Source organism: Brassica rapa, chromosome A08 (genome assembly GCF_000309985.2).
Source record: "Brassica rapa cultivar Chiifu-401-42 chromosome A08, CAAS_Brap_v3.01, whole genome shotgun sequence".
Taxonomy (NCBI): Eukaryota; Viridiplantae; Streptophyta; class Magnoliopsida; order Brassicales; family Brassicaceae; genus Brassica; species Brassica rapa.
Window position 1 is genome coordinate 11,749,563 of NC_024802.2, and position 18,409 is coordinate 11,767,971.

The 18,409-nt window shown below is 36.2% G+C and overlaps 2 protein-coding genes and 1 long non-coding RNA gene across 4 annotated transcripts; 2 read left to right on the forward strand and 1 right to left on the reverse strand.

Moving 5' to 3' along the window:
* The first annotated feature begins 2,910 nt into the window (after nt 1-2,910).
* Nucleotides 2,911-6,989, forward strand: LOC103834155 (leucine-rich repeat receptor-like serine/threonine-protein kinase BAM3). The gene is made up of 2 exons (XM_009110216.2): nt 2,911-6,076; nt 6,518-6,989. Exons 1-2 carry the CDS (start codon nt 3,418-3,420, stop codon nt 6,844-6,846), a joined length of 2,988 nt encoding a protein of 995 aa, XP_009108464.1. The 5' UTR covers nt 2,911-3,417; the 3' UTR covers nt 6,847-6,989.
* A 7,174-nt stretch (nt 6,990-14,163) lies between these two features.
* On the forward strand, nt 14,164-17,736 carry LOC103834157. Of its 2 annotated transcripts, none has more exons than XM_009110218.3 (5): nt 14,164-14,483; nt 14,931-15,398; nt 16,224-16,638; nt 16,736-16,813; nt 17,363-17,736. In XM_009110218.3, the coding sequence occupies exons 1-5, from the start codon at nt 14,476-14,478 to the stop codon at nt 17,414-17,416; spliced, it is 1,023 nt and encodes a 340-aa protein (XP_009108466.1). In that variant the 5' UTR covers nt 14,164-14,475; the 3' UTR covers nt 17,417-17,736. The 2 variants fall into 2 exon arrangements, with proteins under 2 accessions (XP_009108466.1, XP_009108465.1); XM_009110217.3 differs by having other exon boundaries at nt 14,166-14,483; nt 17,360-17,736.
* On the reverse strand, nt 14,500-15,093 carry LOC103834156. The gene is made up of 2 exons (XR_626426.3): nt 14,882-15,093; nt 14,500-14,764 (listed from the first exon to the last, which is right to left on the reverse strand). It is a non-coding gene; the product is annotated as an uncharacterized LOC103834156 (long non-coding RNA).
* Nucleotides 17,737-18,409: the final 673 nt, after the last annotated feature.

Below are 18,409 nucleotides of genomic sequence, written 5' to 3' on the forward strand. Positions count from 1 at the left end.
AGGATCTCATCCAACACGTTCGTAAGAATTTGTTCTGTTAAAACCTAATGGACAATGTGACTTTGATCACCTATATATATCCTAATTCAAATAATCCTAATAACTGAAAATCTATACTATACTAAAAGGGGATATAAGCCATGGAGAGGGTGTCCACATAGGATAGAAAAATCAACCAATCAGAGAACCCGAAATTGCCATGTCATCTCATTTATTTTTCGTAAAAAATAAAAAAAACAATGCGAAGGTGAGAATCGAACCCGGGTTGGTATGATATATATATAGGACAGTTACCACTAAGCCATTGACACTTTCTTGGACACATATAAAGAACCACTAAGTATATAATCACAAACTTTTATGTACATTTACAATAATATGAATTCAACTTTCAAGACTCCGATACTTTGTTTTGTAAAAAAAAAAAAGTAAGTGGCTAAGTTAATATATTCTTAGAAAGTGTGAGAACGTTGACAAATATGAAAAAGCATAGATTTTTGTTTTCGTGACAAAGTTAAGAATTTTGTAAAAGTAAGTTTAACATATAAATTTTCGTGACAAATATGAAAAAGCATAGATTTTTGTAAAATTTTGACAAAACAACTCAAAACATATTTCTCTAATGTCTTAATAAAATATTATTTAAGGGTGTAATAATTAAATATATTAATTCAATAAATTTTGTAATTTATAGACAAAACAATAACACAACAAATTTTGAAACATTTGTTTAACCTATCGATTTTTTTTCATGAGAATCCAACTAAACAAGATAAAAAAAATTAGATTTACAAATATTTAATTACCATTTTATTCAATTTTGATTAATTTCAAATTGTCATAATGTATCTTTTTGAAGTTACAAATATGAAAAAGCATAGATTTTTGTACAATTTGACAAAACAACTCAAAACATATTTTTCTAATGTCTTAATAAAATATTATTTAAGGATGCAATAATTAAATATATTAATTCAATAAATTTTATAATTTATAGACAAAACAATACCACAACAAATTTTGAAACATTTGTTTAACCAATCGATTTTTTTTTTCATGAGAATCCAACTAAACAATTAGATTTACAAATATTTAATTACCATTTTATTCAATTTTGATTCATTTCAAATTGTAATAATGTATCTTTTTGAAGTTACAAAAAAATAATGTTCTTTCTTTATTACACTAGCATTGTATATAGATTCTATATACACAAAATAAATATAATATAACAACATAAGCTTGCTTTCCCCGATTCATATGAAAACTTTTTATGTTATCCACCAAAGCAAATTAATTAAATCAATGAAATTGTTAAAATACAGCAAATTAATATATAATTTTATTTTAAATTAAATTATTTAAAAAGTGTATTTTCGTTAAAACAAAATAATGAATAAGTAAAACTGATTTGATGGTAATTTTTATGATATATATATATATATACATATATATATATATATATATATATATATCAATTCTGTGAAAGAAATAGAAGCTTAATATGGAAAAAAATCTTAAATACAAAAACCTCTAAAAATTAACAAAAAAAACTAATAAATTAAACTATGATATCACTTAAAAGCTTCTTAGACCATATTAATAAAATATTTAAGCGATAATTAGACAAATTTGATTTTTTTCCAGCAAAAAATTTATTATTAATTAGCATCAGTTATTTCAAGATGTTTAAGAAATGGTGGACAAAAAAATAAGATGGACATTAATGATATATGAACTATGAATAGTACTTTGTGAAGCAGACTTAGATAACATATCTGCACATCCATTTCCAGTCCTTTTTGATGCTTAAATTCAATTTCTTCAGAGTAGTTATTCCACAAATAGATCGTATGAGATATTGTTTTGATATGTAGATTTGTTTTTTCAATGTTAAGAAGATTGATAACTGTAAAAATGTCTCTTTCGAATATGATATGTCTATAACTGAGTCCCCAACATGAGACAAGTTTGTTTAAAAAGTAAATAATTTTATTTTTCTTATATTATATAATCAATATATATTATTTACTGATAATAAAAATATAGTTATTCATCTATCACAAATATCTATGCAAATATGTGAATCAAGTACAACAATCAAACAACATAATGATTTCCACAAAGAAAATTTAAAAAATATATTTATGTTATGAAGTCATATTTTATATTCTTTAAATAATGTAATACAATATTATACATTATTTTTTAGAATTGAGAAATACATATATCAGTTAGACAAATTAAGCGATAATTAGACAAATTTGATTTTTATTTTGTGAGTAAAAAGTTTATTATTAATTAGCATTACTTATTTCAAGATGTTTAAGAAATGATGGACAAAAAAATAGGATGGACATAAATGATATATGAACTATAAATAGTTTTTTGTAAAGCTGACTTAGATAACACATATGCACATCCATTTCCAGTCCTTTTTGATGCATAAATTCAATTTCTTCAGAGCAGTTATTCCACAAAGAGATCGTATGAGATATTGTTTTGATATTCAGATTTGTTTCTTGATTGTTAAGAAGATTGATAAGTGTAAAAATGTTTCATTCGAATATGATATGTCTATAACCGAGTCCCCAACATGAGACAAGTTTGTTAAAAAGTAAATAATTCCATTTTTCTTATATTATATAATAAATATATATTATTTACTGATAATAAAAATATAGTTATTCATCTATCACAAATATCTATGCAAATATGTGAATTAAGTACAACAATCAAACAACATAATGATTTTCACAAAGAAAATATAAAAAATATATTTATATTATGTGGTCTTATTTTATATTCTTTAAATAATATAATACAATATTATACATTATTTTTTAGAATTGAGAAATACATATAATATCTTATACGCGCGGTTAAAAAATCTAGTAAAAATAAAAAGAAATCAAATCAAAAGATAAAGAGAAGGTAAAAAGAAGGCAAGAGGCACTAATCTTTAATATCTAAATTCTTGTCTCCGATCTCCATTAAAGAAAAAGCGATGATGTGTGTTCTCATCTTTTGTGAAAGTATATATATTGCTTTTGCTTTTATCAAAAGCAAAAAAAATATAAACATTAAAGCTCAATCCAACAGTCGAAGAATGCATTGGATACTGCAACTTCTTTTTCACTTTTCTTTTAAATTCTACAATTATGTTTTTTCACATTTTAATATATACAGAAAATAAAAAAACGGAACGCTTGAAATTATGAGTACCCTCTTCACTTATTATGCCACTCACTATAAGCAGCAACTCCAGAACATAGTGAGCCCCAAAAATATTTAAAACAGTAAGAACATCATGACGTCTAATGATGATAATCTCCTTTGATTGATTTCTCTAGGATTTTGCAATTTCTTGGAAGACCCTTCTTCCCTTTCACTTCTTTGAACTTCTCTGATGTTACAATGGCAGACAGGATCTTCACTTTCTTCCTAGTCTTGTCTTCAATCTCTCTGCTCTTCTCTCCTATCCTCTGTTCTTCTTCTAGTTCATCTCTTAACCTCTCACTTGTTAGACAAGCCAAAGTCCTTTTCTCTATAAAGCAAAGCTTTGATTCCTACGATCCTTCTCTTGATTCATGGACCGTTCCAAATTTCAATTCTCTCTGTTCTTGGACTGGTGTTTCTTGTGACAACTTGAATCAGTCCATTACTCGTCTTGACATCTCTAATCTCAACATCTCCGGCACTCTCTCTCCAGAAGTCTCCCGTCTCCCTTCTCTAGTGTTCCTCTCCGTCGCTTCAAACAGTTTCTCCGGCAAGATTCCTAAAGAGATCCACAAGCTCTCAAACCTTGAAGTCTTGAACATCTCAACCAACGCCTTTGAAGGAGAGCTTGCGCCACTCGAGTTCGGTGAAATGACTCAGCTGACGACTCTTGATGCTTACAACAACAACTTCACCGGATCACTTCCTCTGTCTCTAACCAAACTCACTCAGCTAGAGTACTTAGACCTCGGAGGAAACTACTTTAACGGCGAGATCCCTGTAAGCTACGGAGGTTTCTTGCGTCTCAAGTATCTTTCTTTATCTGGAAATGACCTAATTGGGAGGATCCCTAACGAGTTAGGCAACATCACCACTCTTGAAAAGCTATACTTAGGTTACTACAACGACTTCCACGGCGGTATACCTGCGGATTTGGGGAGATTGATCAATCTTGTTCATTTAGATTTAGCTAATTGCAGCTTAAAAGGATCAATTCCTGCAGAGTTAGGGTTCCTCAAGAACTTGGAGATTCTGTTTCTTCAAACCAATGAGCTTACAGGTTCTGTTCCTAGAGAGCTGGGGAACATGACAAGCCTCAAGACTCTAGACCTCTCCAACAACTTTCTAGAAGGAGAGATTCCTCTAGAGCTATCTGGACTTCAAGAGCTTCAGTTGTTTAACCTCTTCTTCAACAGATTACACGGCGAGATCCCTGAGTTCGTAGCTCACCTTCCTGTTCTTCAAATTCTCAAGCTTTGGCACAACAACTTCACCGGGAAGATCCCTGCGAAGCTTGGATTGAACGGGAAGTTGGTAGAGATTGATTTGTCTAGTAATAAACTCACAGGTTTGATCCCTGAAACACTCTGTTTCGGAAGAAGGCTTCAGATTCTCATTCTCTTCAACAACTTCTTGTTTGGTCCACTCCCTGAAGATCTTGGCCAGTGCGAGCCGCTCTGGAGGTTCCGTCTAGGTCAGAACTTCCTGACAGGTACATTGCCAAAGGGTTTGATTTACTTGCCTAATGTATCGCTTCTTGAGCTCCAAAACAACTTCTTGACCGGAGAAATCGCGGAGGAAGAGGCCGGAAACACCGGTTTATCGAGCCTCACTCAGATCAATCTGTCCAACAATAGGTTAACCGGACCGATCCCTAGTTCAATCAGGAACCTCAGAAGCCTTCAGATTCTTCTTCTTGGCTCGAACCGGTTCACCGGGCAGATCCCTGGTGAGATTGGAAGTTTGAAGAGTCTTCTCACAATTGACATGAGCAGAAACAACTTGTCAGGCAAGTTACCTCCAGAGTTTGGTGAGTGTCAGTCATTGACCTACTTGGATTTAAGTCATAACGAGATCTCAGGTCAGATTCCGGTTCAGATATCGCGAATTCGGATTTTAAACTATCTGAATGTTTCTTGGAATTCGTTAAACCAAAGTCTCCCTGTAGAACTCGGATCCATGAAGAGCTTGACATCAGTAGATTTCTCACACAACAACTTCTCCGGTTCAGTGCCAACTTTAGGGCAATTCGTTTACTTCAACAACACGTCATTCCTCGGAAACCCTTTTCTCTGTGGATACTCTTCAAACCCTTGCAACGGTTCCCAAAACCAATCTGAATCTCAGATTCTTAACCAGAGAAATGCAAATTCCAATGGCGAAATCTCCGCGAAGTTCAAGCTGTTATTCGGGTTAGGCCTACTAGGGTTCTTCTTGTTGTTCTTCGTTTTAGCTGTGGTCAAGAATCGGAGAATGAGAAGGAGTAACTCGAATCTATGGAAGCTAATAGGGTTTCAGAAGCTTGGATTCAGAAGCGAACACATTGTAGAATGCGTCAAAGAGAACAACGTGATCGGTAAAGGCGGTGCAGGGATTGTCTACAAAGGCTTAATGCCAAACGGAGAAGAAGTTGCGGTCAAGAAGCTCTTAACCATAAGAAAAGGATCATCTCACGACAACGGTTTATCAGCAGAGATTCAGACATTAGGTAGAATCAGACACAGAAACATTGTGAGGTTGCTCGCTTTTTGTTCAAACAAAGACGTTAATCTCCTTGTTTACGAGTATATGCCTAACGGTAGTCTCGGAGAAGCGTTGCACGGGAAAGCTGGAGTGTTTTTGAAATGGGAAACGCGGTTGCAGATAGCGTTGGAAGCGGCTAAGGGTTTGTGTTATCTTCACCATGATTGTTCGCCGCTTATAATCCACAGGGATGTGAAATCAAACAACATATTGTTGGGTCCTGACTTTGAAGCTCATGTAGCTGATTTTGGGCTGGCTAAATTTATGATGCAAGATGATGGAGCTTCTGAGTGTATGTCATCAGTCGCAGGCTCGTATGGATACATCGCTCCAGGTACATAACTGATTCCCAACACTTGTTTCTTGCGTTACACGTAATAATACTTACGGTTAGGCATTTAGGTTTCCGTTCGGTTTGTTTCATGTTTTGGCTTATTTAGTTTGGGATAATACATGCCAAAATCTATTTAGTTTGGCATAGTTTGTCTTTTTTTTTTGAACGGCAGTTTGACATGGTTAGTCAAAATCCATAATTTGCATATTAAATGGAAAATGTGCTAAAACTACAAATGTAGTTATATAATTTATTAAATAATTATTTTTAACCATTATTTTATTTAGGTCGTTTTGAGCTTAATTCTACATGGTATCTAGGTGATTTGACCAGATTTTTTAGAGTGTTAGAATAGTCATTTTGTTTTGGTAAATGCTCATTCCTACCTAAAACTCATGTACAGTCCATTTTAACCTGTTTTATCCAATTTCTTCAATGCAGAATACGCATACACACTGAGAATAGACGAGAAGAGTGATGTGTACAGCTTCGGAGTAGTGCTATTGGAGCTAATAACAGGTCGAAAACCAGTAGATAAGTTTGGAGAAGAAGGAATTGACATTGTGCAATGGTCAAAGATTCAGACAAATTGTAACAAACAAGGTGTGGTAAAGATCATAGACCAGAGATTGAGCAATGTGCCATTGGGAGAAGCCATGGAGCTGTTCTTCGTGGCAATGCTATGTGTTCAAGAACATAGTGTTGAGAGACCGACCATGAGAGAAGTTGTCCAGATGATTTCTCAAGCTAAACAACCGCATACTTTCTAAATCCAGTATGAGTGTGTTAAATATTTTTTTGTTGTGGTGTATGTATAACGTGGTTATAGAGTTTTTTTTAGAAATGTAATGAAGGTTTGGTGGTTATATGAGTTTATATAAATGTTGAGAAGGAGGGGAAGGGTTTAGGATTATATCCGTGATACCATATATCCATCCATCCAGAACTTTAAAGAAGTTCACACAATTGCGAAAGATGTGAGAGATTATATAATCCTACATCATCGACAAAAAAAAACAATATTATCCTACATCGAATACGAAAGCTTATCAAGATAATTGTGGGTGTTAAAATGCATAATTAATAAGTTTGATTACATGTTTTTATATCTATTTCGAATACGCAGTCTAATATTCATTTTAGAAAAAGTTAACACAAGAAATTGTAGCATAAAAATTCGTAATCTCACATCTCAAACAACGTCATGTAGTATTATTTTTGCGCTTTTTTAAAACGGTGTAGAAAGAGAACTATTTTTAAAAAATGAACATGGTATATATCTCTCTCTATGAGATGTTTCATCAGTACATGCATACATACCCAAAATTTCTATCATTCGAACAAAAGTGTAAAAAGTGTATACTCGTTTAAAAGGTTTCTTCTTCTTTACAAAAATAAAAGTGTGATTTTTGCAAAAAAAATAAAAAATAAATAAAAGTGTGATATTCATATTAATCATTAAATTTGGAAATGTATCTGAAATGGAATTTGAATATCTTACAGTTCCAACATTTGAATTATTTATTTTGAAAAGACCAAAAATTTCCAAATCCAGAAATTAGGTGGACTGATGCTAATGTTTTATTCAAATTTATCAGTCTATTTTGAACGAGTCCTTTTTTTTTTTTGAACGACTATTTTGAACAAGTCCAATAATTTGCTTTGGTTGTGGACTGGACTGGTGGAGTATCAAATTATTACGGTTCTTAACTATTTGGTTCGGTTACACAACACCCGGTTCAGATTTCCGGTTTGGATCCATCATATAGACTAGATTTAAACCGACTAAAGCAACTCCCGTAGAAAAAGTTAGAAACCAAAGTTTGAAGCATCTTCTTCCTCTCCGCCTAGAAACTTTTGGAGCTCACCAACGGTCAATCGATTTTTATAAGGAATGAAGCATTCTAAGGATCCGTTTGAAGCAGCGATTGAGGAGGAGCAAGAGGAATCGCCGCAAGAATCTCCCGTTAGCTACGGCGGAGTAGGAGGAGGCGGAAATGATGACGGTCTAGTTGAAATCGACCAGACTCCGGAAGAGAGTGAGAGAGATGTAAGTGTTCGCCGTCAAAACAAGAAGTCTAAAACCTCATCCATTATTGCTGAAGCGAAGAGCAAAGATGAAGATGAAGAAGAGGAGGAAGAGAATATGGAAGCTGAGCTAACTAAATACCCAACTACTGCTGATCCTGCAAAGATGGCCACGATGCAGTGAGTGTTTCTTAATGTTTTTTAAATCAGCTTTAAAAAAATCTGAGCGTGATGATTGGTTGATTGTTTGTGCAGATTCTCTACAGGGTCATTTTGTCCCAGTTCACTGAAGATCAGATGAGCAGATATGAATCTTTCAGGATATCTGCACTTCAAAAAGGAAACATAAGGAAGGTAAGGACACTCGAAATGATGTTTCTGTTGCGTTAAAACATGAACCGCTTAGCTTTGTGTGTTTCTTGGATGCAGTTATTACAGGGAGTCAGAAGATCAGTATGCCAATAACAATCGTTACGTGTGGTATCGCAAAGAAGTAGAGGAGATAGACAAGGAGGATCCTCTGTCTTTGGAAAAGATTGGAGAAAACACAGTGATAGAAGAGACAAGAGAAGAAGGTCAAGAAGGCACTGCAACAGATGCTGTTCAAATCCCTGGAACAGAAATGTCACAAGAGAAGCCTGAGTTACATGGGGAAGAAGCTGTTCACGAGAAATCTGAGACTGAGAATGGGGAAGCTATACAAGGAAATGAGGCAGATGATGGTTCAACCATTCCGGAAGGAGCCATACCACAAGAGAAACCTGCTGAGCTAAACGTGCAAGAACATGAGCATGAGAAATCTGAGACTGAGAACGTCAAGGGAAGAAATGTTATGGAAATGAGGCAAGGAGAAGACCAGAGCTTTGCCGGCTCTGCAATTGGTGGAAACTCTAACCTATGACCCTCCTTACCAAGAAGTTCAAAAACAAATCACAGAATAGTCCCTAGCAAAGACACAGAAAACCCCGGTCATCTGGGAAAACACAGCAACCGAAAACTTTCCCAATGACAGGTTTCTTCTGGAATGTAAGGGGGTTTAACAAAGTTTCGAAGCAAACAGTCGTCCGTAATTGGATACAGAACAAAGGTCTGCAGTTTGGTGCCCTGTTGGAGACTAGAGTCAAGGAGAGCAAGTCTGCTCACATTGTTTCATCTGTTTTCCAGGGTTGGTCTTTTGTGAATAATTATGAGTTTAGCAGGAAGGGAAGGATTTGGGTTGTATGGAATGATCAAGTAAGAGTAACTCCGGTGTTTAAATCTGATCAGATCATCACGGTGTCAGTTCTATTGGAAGGAGATACAGAAGAGTTTCTATGTTCCTTTGTGTATGCTGAAAACACAGTAGAGAGAAGAAAAGAGCTATGGGAAGACATTAAAGCTCATCAAGACTCGGCTATGTTCAGAAACAAGGAATGGATTGTTGCTGGAGATTTCAATGAAATTCTTGATGGAGAGGAGCATTCAAACTTTCAGGGCGTTGGTATGTCCACGGCAGGCATGAGAGATTTTGATAATATAGTCCAGTATTGTAGTCTTAGTGACTTGGGATATCAGGGGCCGAAGTTCACTTGGTGCAACAAAAGAGATGAAGGCATCATCTGCAAAAAGCTAGATCGAATTTTGGTAAATGAAGCATGGCTTGACCGCAGAACCCAAGCATATGGTATCTTCGAAGCGGGAGGATGCTCTGACCATCTCAGAGGGAGGTTCCACTTAAAGGCTGAGGCAGTTGGTAAGCGTAGACCTTTCAAGTTTTCAAATGCGGTTGCAGACATGCCTGAGTTTCTTCAGATGGTCTCAGATTATTGGAAAGACACTCAGCCGCTGTTTCAGTCCACATCTGCACTTTTCCGTTTCTCAAAGTATCTTAAAGCTCTAAAACCTTTGGTTCGGTCTTTAAGCAAAGAGAAGCTAGGAGCACTTACTAAAAAAGTAAAGGAAGCGCACTTGGATCTCTGTACTAAACAAGAGAAATTACTTGAGGATCCTACTCAGGAAAATATTACTGCCGAAAGATTGGCAGCAGAGAGGTGGCAAAGAGTCTCGGATATTGAGGAAAAACTACTCAAACCACGATCTAAGCTCCATTGGCTACAGGTTGGTGATCGTAACAACAGGGCCTTTCATAATGCAGCTAAGATTCGCGAGACACAGAATGCAATCCGGGAGATCAAATGTCCTGATGGGAATGTAGTTACCTCACAGGAAGATATAAAAACAGAGGCTGAAAGATTCTTTAGTGAGTTTCTTTCTTTGGAGCCGACAGATATAAGGGAAACAACAGTCACCGAGCTGCAGGAAATATTGCCATTTCGATGCACTGAAGAAGATCGAGCTATGCTCACGAGAACAGTGACCGAAGAAGAAATCAGGGAGGTGGTGTTTAAGATGCCAAGCAATAAATCTCCCGGGCCAGATGGCTTCACTACTGAGTTTTTCAAATCCTCATGGAGCATCATAGCGAAAGACTTCACGATCGCTGTGCAATCCTTCTTCAGTAAGGGCTTCTTACCCAAGGGACTCAACGCAACAATTCTGGCACTTCTACCAAAGAAGGACTCAGCGCAAGAGATGAGAGATTACAGACCAATATCCTGCTGCAACGTCCTATACAAAGTGATATCCAAGATCATAGCGAACAGATTGAAGAACACTCTCCCCCGGTGTATTTCTCCTAACCAATCAGCGTTTGTAAGGGACCGTCTACTGGTAGAAAATCTGCTCTTAGCTACAGAGATTGTAAAGGATTATCACAAGGAGGATATCTCATCCAGATGCGCCATGAAAATTGATATTGCAAAGGCTTTCGACTCGGTTCATTGGCCATTTCTTATGAAGACTTTGAAAGCTTTAAACATGCCTGATGATTTCATCCGATGGATTGAGCTATGTGTTTGTACTGCCTCTTTTTCAGTACAAGTAAATGGGGAGCTCGCGGGTTTCTTTCAGAGTAAGAGAGGGCTGAGGCAAGGCTGTGCACTGTCCCCATACCTCTTCGTGATCTGCATGAACGTCTTATCACATATGCTTGACAAAGCACTGGAGAGGAAGCTCTTTGGCTACCACCCAAGATGTAAAAACATTCTACTCACACATCTGTGCTTTGCAGATGATTTAATGGTGTTTACCGATGGAACCAAAAGATCTATTGAAGGTGTGCTTCAAGTTTTTACAGACTTCGCTGCAATGTCAGGTCTAAATATCAGCTTGGAGAAGTCGACTCTTTACATTGCGGGCATCTCGGAGGACACTGAAACCGACATTCTGAACAGATTCCCTTTTGCATCAGGAAGGCTACCAGTTCGGTACTTGGGTCTCCCATTGCTCACAAAACGAATGACGGCAACTGACTACCTGCCGCTTGTGGAAAAAATCAGGAAAAGAATGGGCTCGTGGACAGGACGGTTCCTATCGCGTGCCGGCAGGCTGCAACTGATTAACTCAGTAATCACAAGCCTTGCAAATTTTTGGATGTCTGCTTTTCGACTGCCAGGGAGCTGTTTGAAGGAGATAGAACGCTTGTGCTCTGCGTTCCTGTGGTCTGGACCAGAGTTGAAAACTACAAAGGCCAAAGTTAGTTGGAAGGAGGTATGTCTACCAAAGGCAGAAGGAGGATTGGGGATCAGGCCTCTGAAGGAAGTTAATGTAGTACATTGCCTGAAACTCATTTGGAGATTGTTCTCTACCAAGTCCTCACTATGGGTCAGATGGATACACTGTTACCTCATCCGAAAAGGGTCATTTTGGTCGATAAGAAACACCAGTAGCATGGGCTCTTGGATGTGGAGAAAGCTCCTCAAGCTAAGGGATCTTGCAAACGGTTTTCTAAAAGTGGATGTGAGAAATGGAGAGAGCTCATCGTTCTGGTACGATAACTGGTCTCGCTTTGGAAAATTGAAAAATATCTTGGGAGATAGGGGTCTTATCGATTTTGGCATTAGTGATAATGCTACTGTTGCAGAAGTATTGGCTAATCATCGACGTCGAAGGCACCGGCTGAGCATTCTTAATGAGATTGAGGAGGAAATAACTTTGCTTGGACTCAGGTCATCACAGGAGGACGACATTCATCTTTGGAAGCAAACTGAAGGAAAATATGTAACCAAGTTTTCAACAAAAAAACATGGGAACAGGTAAGAAGCCACCGTCAAGCTTGTTCATGGAGTAATGGCGTATGGTTCCCTCTTTCGACTCCAAAGTATGCGTTTCTCCTCTGGGTAGTTATGCGAGACAGACTACAAACTACTGATAGAATGCAACATTGGAACATAGCAATCAACACGAGTTGTGTCTTGTGCAATGAAGATCAGGAATCTGTTTGCCATCTGTTCTTTGGCTGCCGGTTCTCGGGACAGATATGGAGAAAGCTGATTGAAGGTCTTATGCAAGATGACTTCACCACAGATTGGAACGTGCTTAAAGTGTTACAGTCTAACCCGAGACTCAACCCAACAAAGACCTTTATATTTCGGTATGCTTTGCAAGCGACGATGCATACTGTATGGACAGAGCGAAATGCTAGAAGGCATGGGGAACAACCGAAAGATATTGGCTGTCTAGTCAGGTTTGTGGACAAGACCATGAGACTCAGGTTGCTCTCAGTGAAAGGGATGGGGCAGCAGTACCTTGATGAAGCTCTGATCACTTGGTTTGGGATACAAGAAAGCAATGGAGGAGCTGGATAATTCTTTTATTTTTGTGTAAATACAAAAGAAAACAGTAGCACTTGATGTAAAAAAGGCTTTTGCTTGAATAAAATTTTACATTTATTCAAAAAAAAAAAGATGTTTGTTGGTGAACTCGTGGAAACAGGTAAAGAATGGCGTAAAGTTTCAGTTTTTTAACATATGTAAGAAAGCTCACTCTCTTGAATGAACAATTCTGTTTGAAGCTCGAGTGGTTATGGGGTAAAGAAAAGACTCCGGACCTATCAGACCATGCCATATCAGAGAGTCGTACTGGAGACTAAAGCTCGAAGGCAAAGTGCCTTAAAGATCAGTTCCACGCCTCTTCTGCTAGACAGAACAGAGAACTTGTTTTAGTCCCTAAGATCGTTTTGGCTTTTATGTCCTGCTAATCTGGTTTACTATTTTGTTTCTGGTTTTCAGTTTCATATCATCTGGAAGACTGGAATCAATACAAAATAATTCACATTAGGTGAAAAATAAGGTTTTAGTAGATTATATGTGGAATTAACTTTTTCATATTTTTATTGAAAATAATATATTTAAAGATATTAATTAAATATTAGTTAATTAGAAATAATTATGGAATAAATAATATTAATCTACAACTTCATTTTAATGTATATGTTGATATATTATTATAATGTATTTAAATAAGATAAATAATTAAGATAAAATAAATGTTTTGATTAAATTTAATTGTTTTTTATCATAATAGCATTTAGTTGTTTCATAGCTATTAATTTTTAATAGATTAAATAACGTATTAAATTTAAAATTTTATGTTTAAATAATTTATATTCCGCCATTCCGTAAAGTTTATTTAATTGTTTAGAAAACTATTTCTCAATTTCTATTCAGCGGATTTCAAAATTTTCCGTAAATTATTTTTTTTTCGACGCAAGAAGTCAAATAATACAAGTTGTAATTGGTTCAAGTTTAAAAATACTGGTTTGTTTGGTTAATTTTGGTTAACTAGAAAGTTGTGATTCGATTTTGGTTTAAACTTTTCTCTTTTTTGTCACGTTTTTTTTTAGTCCATACCGTTTTTCCGTTTAGACGAATCTTACAAGATGAATTTCAGTTTATATGTTTCGGCGACGCTATTGTAAAACGTGACAATCAGAAATGGGTCTATTGGTACGGAAACGTATTTTTACCACACATTAGCTGACTGTGTAAGAGTCTGTCTAGTGGGCCTTATGATGGCCCTAATATTGTAACGTAAGGTATAGACAGACTATCAGCGCACAGAGATGAAAGTATGGGGTGTGAATTGGAAGTGTACAGAAACTTGAAGGACTCGATGGAAAGATTAAAAAAGAATAAAAGAAGTGTTTGACACAATAACGCACCCACGACTATCTTTCTTTCTCTCCTTCTTCCTCCTCCCTCACTGATAACGCAGAGCCTCCGTTTCTTCTATCTCTCTTCCTCCCACAATTTACCTTCGTCTTTTTTTCATTCTATTTCTTAAATATTCCTTTTGATTCTTTTGTACGAGAAAGTTGAAGAAGAACGAGGAGGCTGTGTTTCTAGCTTGTCCTTGGTTAAATGGAAGGACATTAGGTGTGGAGAAAATTGAACGAATCCTGGATTTGTGAAAAAAATAATCACAGATCGGAAATCGAGAAAAACTATCATTACAAAAAAAAAAAAACGAATCGGTTCCTCACTTGGGGTATAATGATGAGGTTTCTCTCTTCTTCATCATCCTCTCTGTTTTTCTTTTTTTTCTTTTTTTATTTTGGCTTTGTGCGTTTTCGGGATACGCTGACCATCGGAGTTTTCCACTGTTTTGGATTTCTATTGGTTTCTATGGATCTGAGTTTGATTTGAAAAGCTTGATATTCAAACCTGTTTATGGCTCTAATGTCAAACCTGATCTTCTTCTCCGAGTTTCGTTTTCATTTTTCTACCATCTCTTTTTGATCCGACAACCAAACTGTTCTGAAATTTCCGAGCTTCATAGAGTCTGATTTGGATTAGCCACCATTAAAAATATATACAGAAGATATATTTGAAGAAAGTTCACCTAAAACAACTTGCGTAGAACACAGACGCATTTCGAAATATCACCAATAAAATCTACCTTTTGGTTTAGTGATTTTGATCTGATATTGTTTTTGTTATTTAATTAGGTATCAGAGAGTAAGCCCAGATTGTGTTCCCCTTACAAATGGAGCCAACAAGCCCTACTTGAGACCATCACCATCTAACGAAGACACAACGACCTCGATCGCCGCCGGAAGAGGATTTAACGGCGGATCATGCACCATCAGCTCATCACTAGACGGAGTCCCCGAAGGATTCCGGTTCAGATCCACCCAACAACATGATCCTACTCCCAGCCGCGGCGGAGGAGGAGATGTGCTGTTGCAGTGGGGACAACGGAAGCGATCGAGAATCTCCAGAGCCGAGATCCGATCCTCCACCACCACACCTGCCGATGATTCTTCGTCTTCTTCTGGACAAGGTAAGACTCAATCGAACAAGCTCTCAAGAAGATCCCTAAATCCGTCTATGCCACCACCTGCTCCGGTTTTCTCTGGTCGGAGCTCAAACAATAGAAACGGTATCGTCGGCGGCAAGGAAATTTTCCTTTCCAGGTTTAGCCCAAATCTTCACACTCCCATGCATTTTCCTATTTTTATATATTTTTTACTTTAAATGTAAAAATAGCTTTGATTTGTCTTTTTTTTTTTTTTTAAGATTTGTTACTTAAAAATTCTTTTGATTTTGTTACTGTAAATGTTATTTTCTCTAATCGTGACTTGCCCATATGTTTCTTTTTGTTCGTCCATGTTTATGTCATAAATACTGTTTCTTGTTTTTCATTTTTCGATTTATGATTTTTTTTAATTTATTTATTTAGTTTAGGTTTTTTTTTTGAGATCCAGACGCTTGGTTCATGGTTCTTCTGCTAACCCATTCGCTAAAGTTAGTGATCCAGAACTCTTTTTAGGAATTTACATTAATACCCTTGGTAACACCAAAAGAAGCCGAGTGTTATGTTATGTCTCGTCTTTCCCCAAGTCTCTGTTTCTAGGTTTTTCGCTTGTTTAGCTTTTGGTTTGAAATATATAAAGATTTTTCAATCTAAATCTTTGATTGTTGTTTCAAGAAAATATTTTGCTTTCCTTTCTTTGACCCAATCTTCAAACACGTCTCGCGATATTAATCGATTTTAAGTTTCTTCGTATTTTCATTTTGGTCCCTAGAAGATACAAATCTTTAGTTTTTTTCTGCGTTTTGATTCTGATTCTTAAATATGTAAAGGGTGGAACTCGTTTTCCTTTTCTAATTTTCTTCAAAATAATAATATTAAGAAAACTTTCTTCATTTCATATAACTCTTTCCAAGGTGGAACTTTATTTTTAAAGAAACAAAATCACCTGTGGATTTAAGCTATTCATCATCATAATCATGTCCAGGAATCTAGAAGACCGATCAGCCAACGGATCACCATCAAGAAACATCAACAGCCGTATGGTGTCCAGATCAGCCGGCTCAAAGCGATCTCCACCGTCTCCTGACCAAATCGAGAAGAGATCTAGCGTCAGAGATCACCATCAGAACCATAGACAAAACGGGTTGGATCATAATCATGATCAACAACATCAAAGAGTGAGCAGATCAGAATCAGCGGCTCAGGCTCATCCAGAGCTGGAGACAAACAAAAACAACGGAGAGAAAGAGAAAGCAACGCAAGTGGAAACGAGAGAGTGGCCAAGGATCTACATTGCCTTGTCTAGGAAAGAGAAGGAAGAAGATTTCTTGGTTATGAAAGGCACAAAGCTTCCTCACCGACCCAGGAAACGAGCTAAGAACATTGATAAATCCCTCCAGGTACATATTAATTTATTAAAAATGAAATAAATACTTCAATTTTGTCTAGCATTAAAAAATCATAAAAGTTTGTTGTTAATTGTGTGTTTGTGGACAGTATTGTTTCCCAGGGATGTGGTTATCTGATTTGACCAAGAATCGTTATGAAGTTAGGGAGAAGAAAAATGTGAAGAAGGTAATTAACTTTACTAATACTAACTCTTTTTAGTTCCTTAGTTTTGTGATAATGACAAGATAGATTTAAATAAGTAAAGGTTACTAGAATAGAAGAACACAAGATGGAATGGGTTTAGGTCTTTTATATTTTACATAATAATAATTTATGAGTGGCATAGAAGGTGGTGAATTATAGACCTTATTTAAATTTTAAAATAATTTATATTATTAAATGAAATGAAGAAAATAAACAAGACATGGGACCTACTACTATTCCACCTAATGGAGAGAATAATGAACTGTTTTTTTCTTTTATCATTTTCTCAAGGAAAAGAGTCAATAATACAATTATAAAAGTTGTTTGCAAAGTAACACTTGAAACCACTTGTAATAAAAATAAAATCAAGTGGGTTTTTTCTCTGTTTTTTGTCAAAATTATTTGATTTTTTGTTTGTGTATGTGATCAACTAAAAACACTAGTCTCAGGCAAATTTTGAAGCAAATGTAATGATTCAAGTGTGGTTATGGGGAATGAAAACTATTTTATTTGATTAATTATATGCAGCAGCCGAAACGGAGAGGATTGAAAGGGTTGGAGAATTTGGACACCGACTCCGAGTAAATTCTTCTTGTTTTTTTCTTGTGGTTTTCGATTGAGAATATAAAAGAATTGAGGAGGACCTACGTACGTTTGGCCTGCTTGTCATGCTCGTGCCAACAGGAACCCAGTGGAGAGAGAGCCATCGAGAAGTAACACCCTAATTTTTTTTTTTGGTTTCTGTTAGTAGTTAGTACCCATAAAAGAAGGTGAGAATGCATCCACATAAACATAATTCAGCCTTTTAAAATTATTAGACAAAAATCAATGAAATGAAAAAATCGATTGTCTCTGTTTTGAAACTTATTTTGTTTTTTCTTTCTTGGATAAATCAATTTTGTAGATTCCTATATGCGTGAATAATTAATCCAAAAAGAACAGTGTCAAGTTAAAGAAAAGTATTTCTGATCACGGCAAAGGTTATTTATGAATGATTCGAATCTCATTGACTTTACGTTGTTGTCAAGCATCAAGCTGTTCGATTCTGATTCAAACTTGCTTCATGTACATGCTTCAGTAGCCTCTTTGAAGCTTTACTCTCAGTTTAAATGAGTTGCTTAGTTATAGGCTTCCTCTGATTGTTGACCAAAAAAAAAAAAAGGCTTCCTCTGATTAAGCGGCAGTGAAGGAATACAAATGGAAGATCTCACCGTTTCGTTGCAGCTATATTTCCGGGAGATCATGTAGCTCAAACTGTGACGTTTGTGTTTGTCGGTGATCTGATCGCCATGTCACGTTTGGTTTATTTAACTTGTTTCAGTTATACCGTTTCATTTAACTGGCCGTTTATGGCTGTAAAAACGAACACGGCTTGTGCTTGCGGGATACTGAAATGGCACGATATTTGCTTGAGGAAAACCTTAACGGCACATTTGTTCTTGTGGGAAACAAAAACGACAAGATTTGTGCTTATAAGAAAATGCAACGACACAATTTGTGGCTGTGGGAAATCCAAACGGCACGCGATGTGCCTCTGGGGCACTGAAACGGATAGGATTAACTATGAGCCCTTCATTA

Excerpts from the sequence above, each read along its gene's own strand:
- LOC103834157 (XM_009110217.3), top strand. Across the intron at positions 15,399-16,223 it reads AAGGAAATTTTCCTTTCCAG|GAATCTAGAAGACCGATCAG; the intron begins GTTTAGCCCAAA and ends AATCATGTCCAG. Across the intron at positions 16,639-16,735 it reads ACATTGATAAATCCCTCCAG|TATTGTTTCCCAGGGATGTG; the intron begins GTACATATTAAT and ends GTTTGTGGACAG.
- LOC103834155 (XM_009110216.2), top strand. The coding sequence starts at position 3,418 with ATGGCAGACAGGATCTTCACTTTCTTCCTAGTCTTGTCTTCAATCTCT. Across the intron at positions 6,077-6,517 it reads GTATGGATACATCGCTCCAG|AATACGCATACACACTGAGA; the intron begins GTACATAACTGA and ends TCTTCAATGCAG.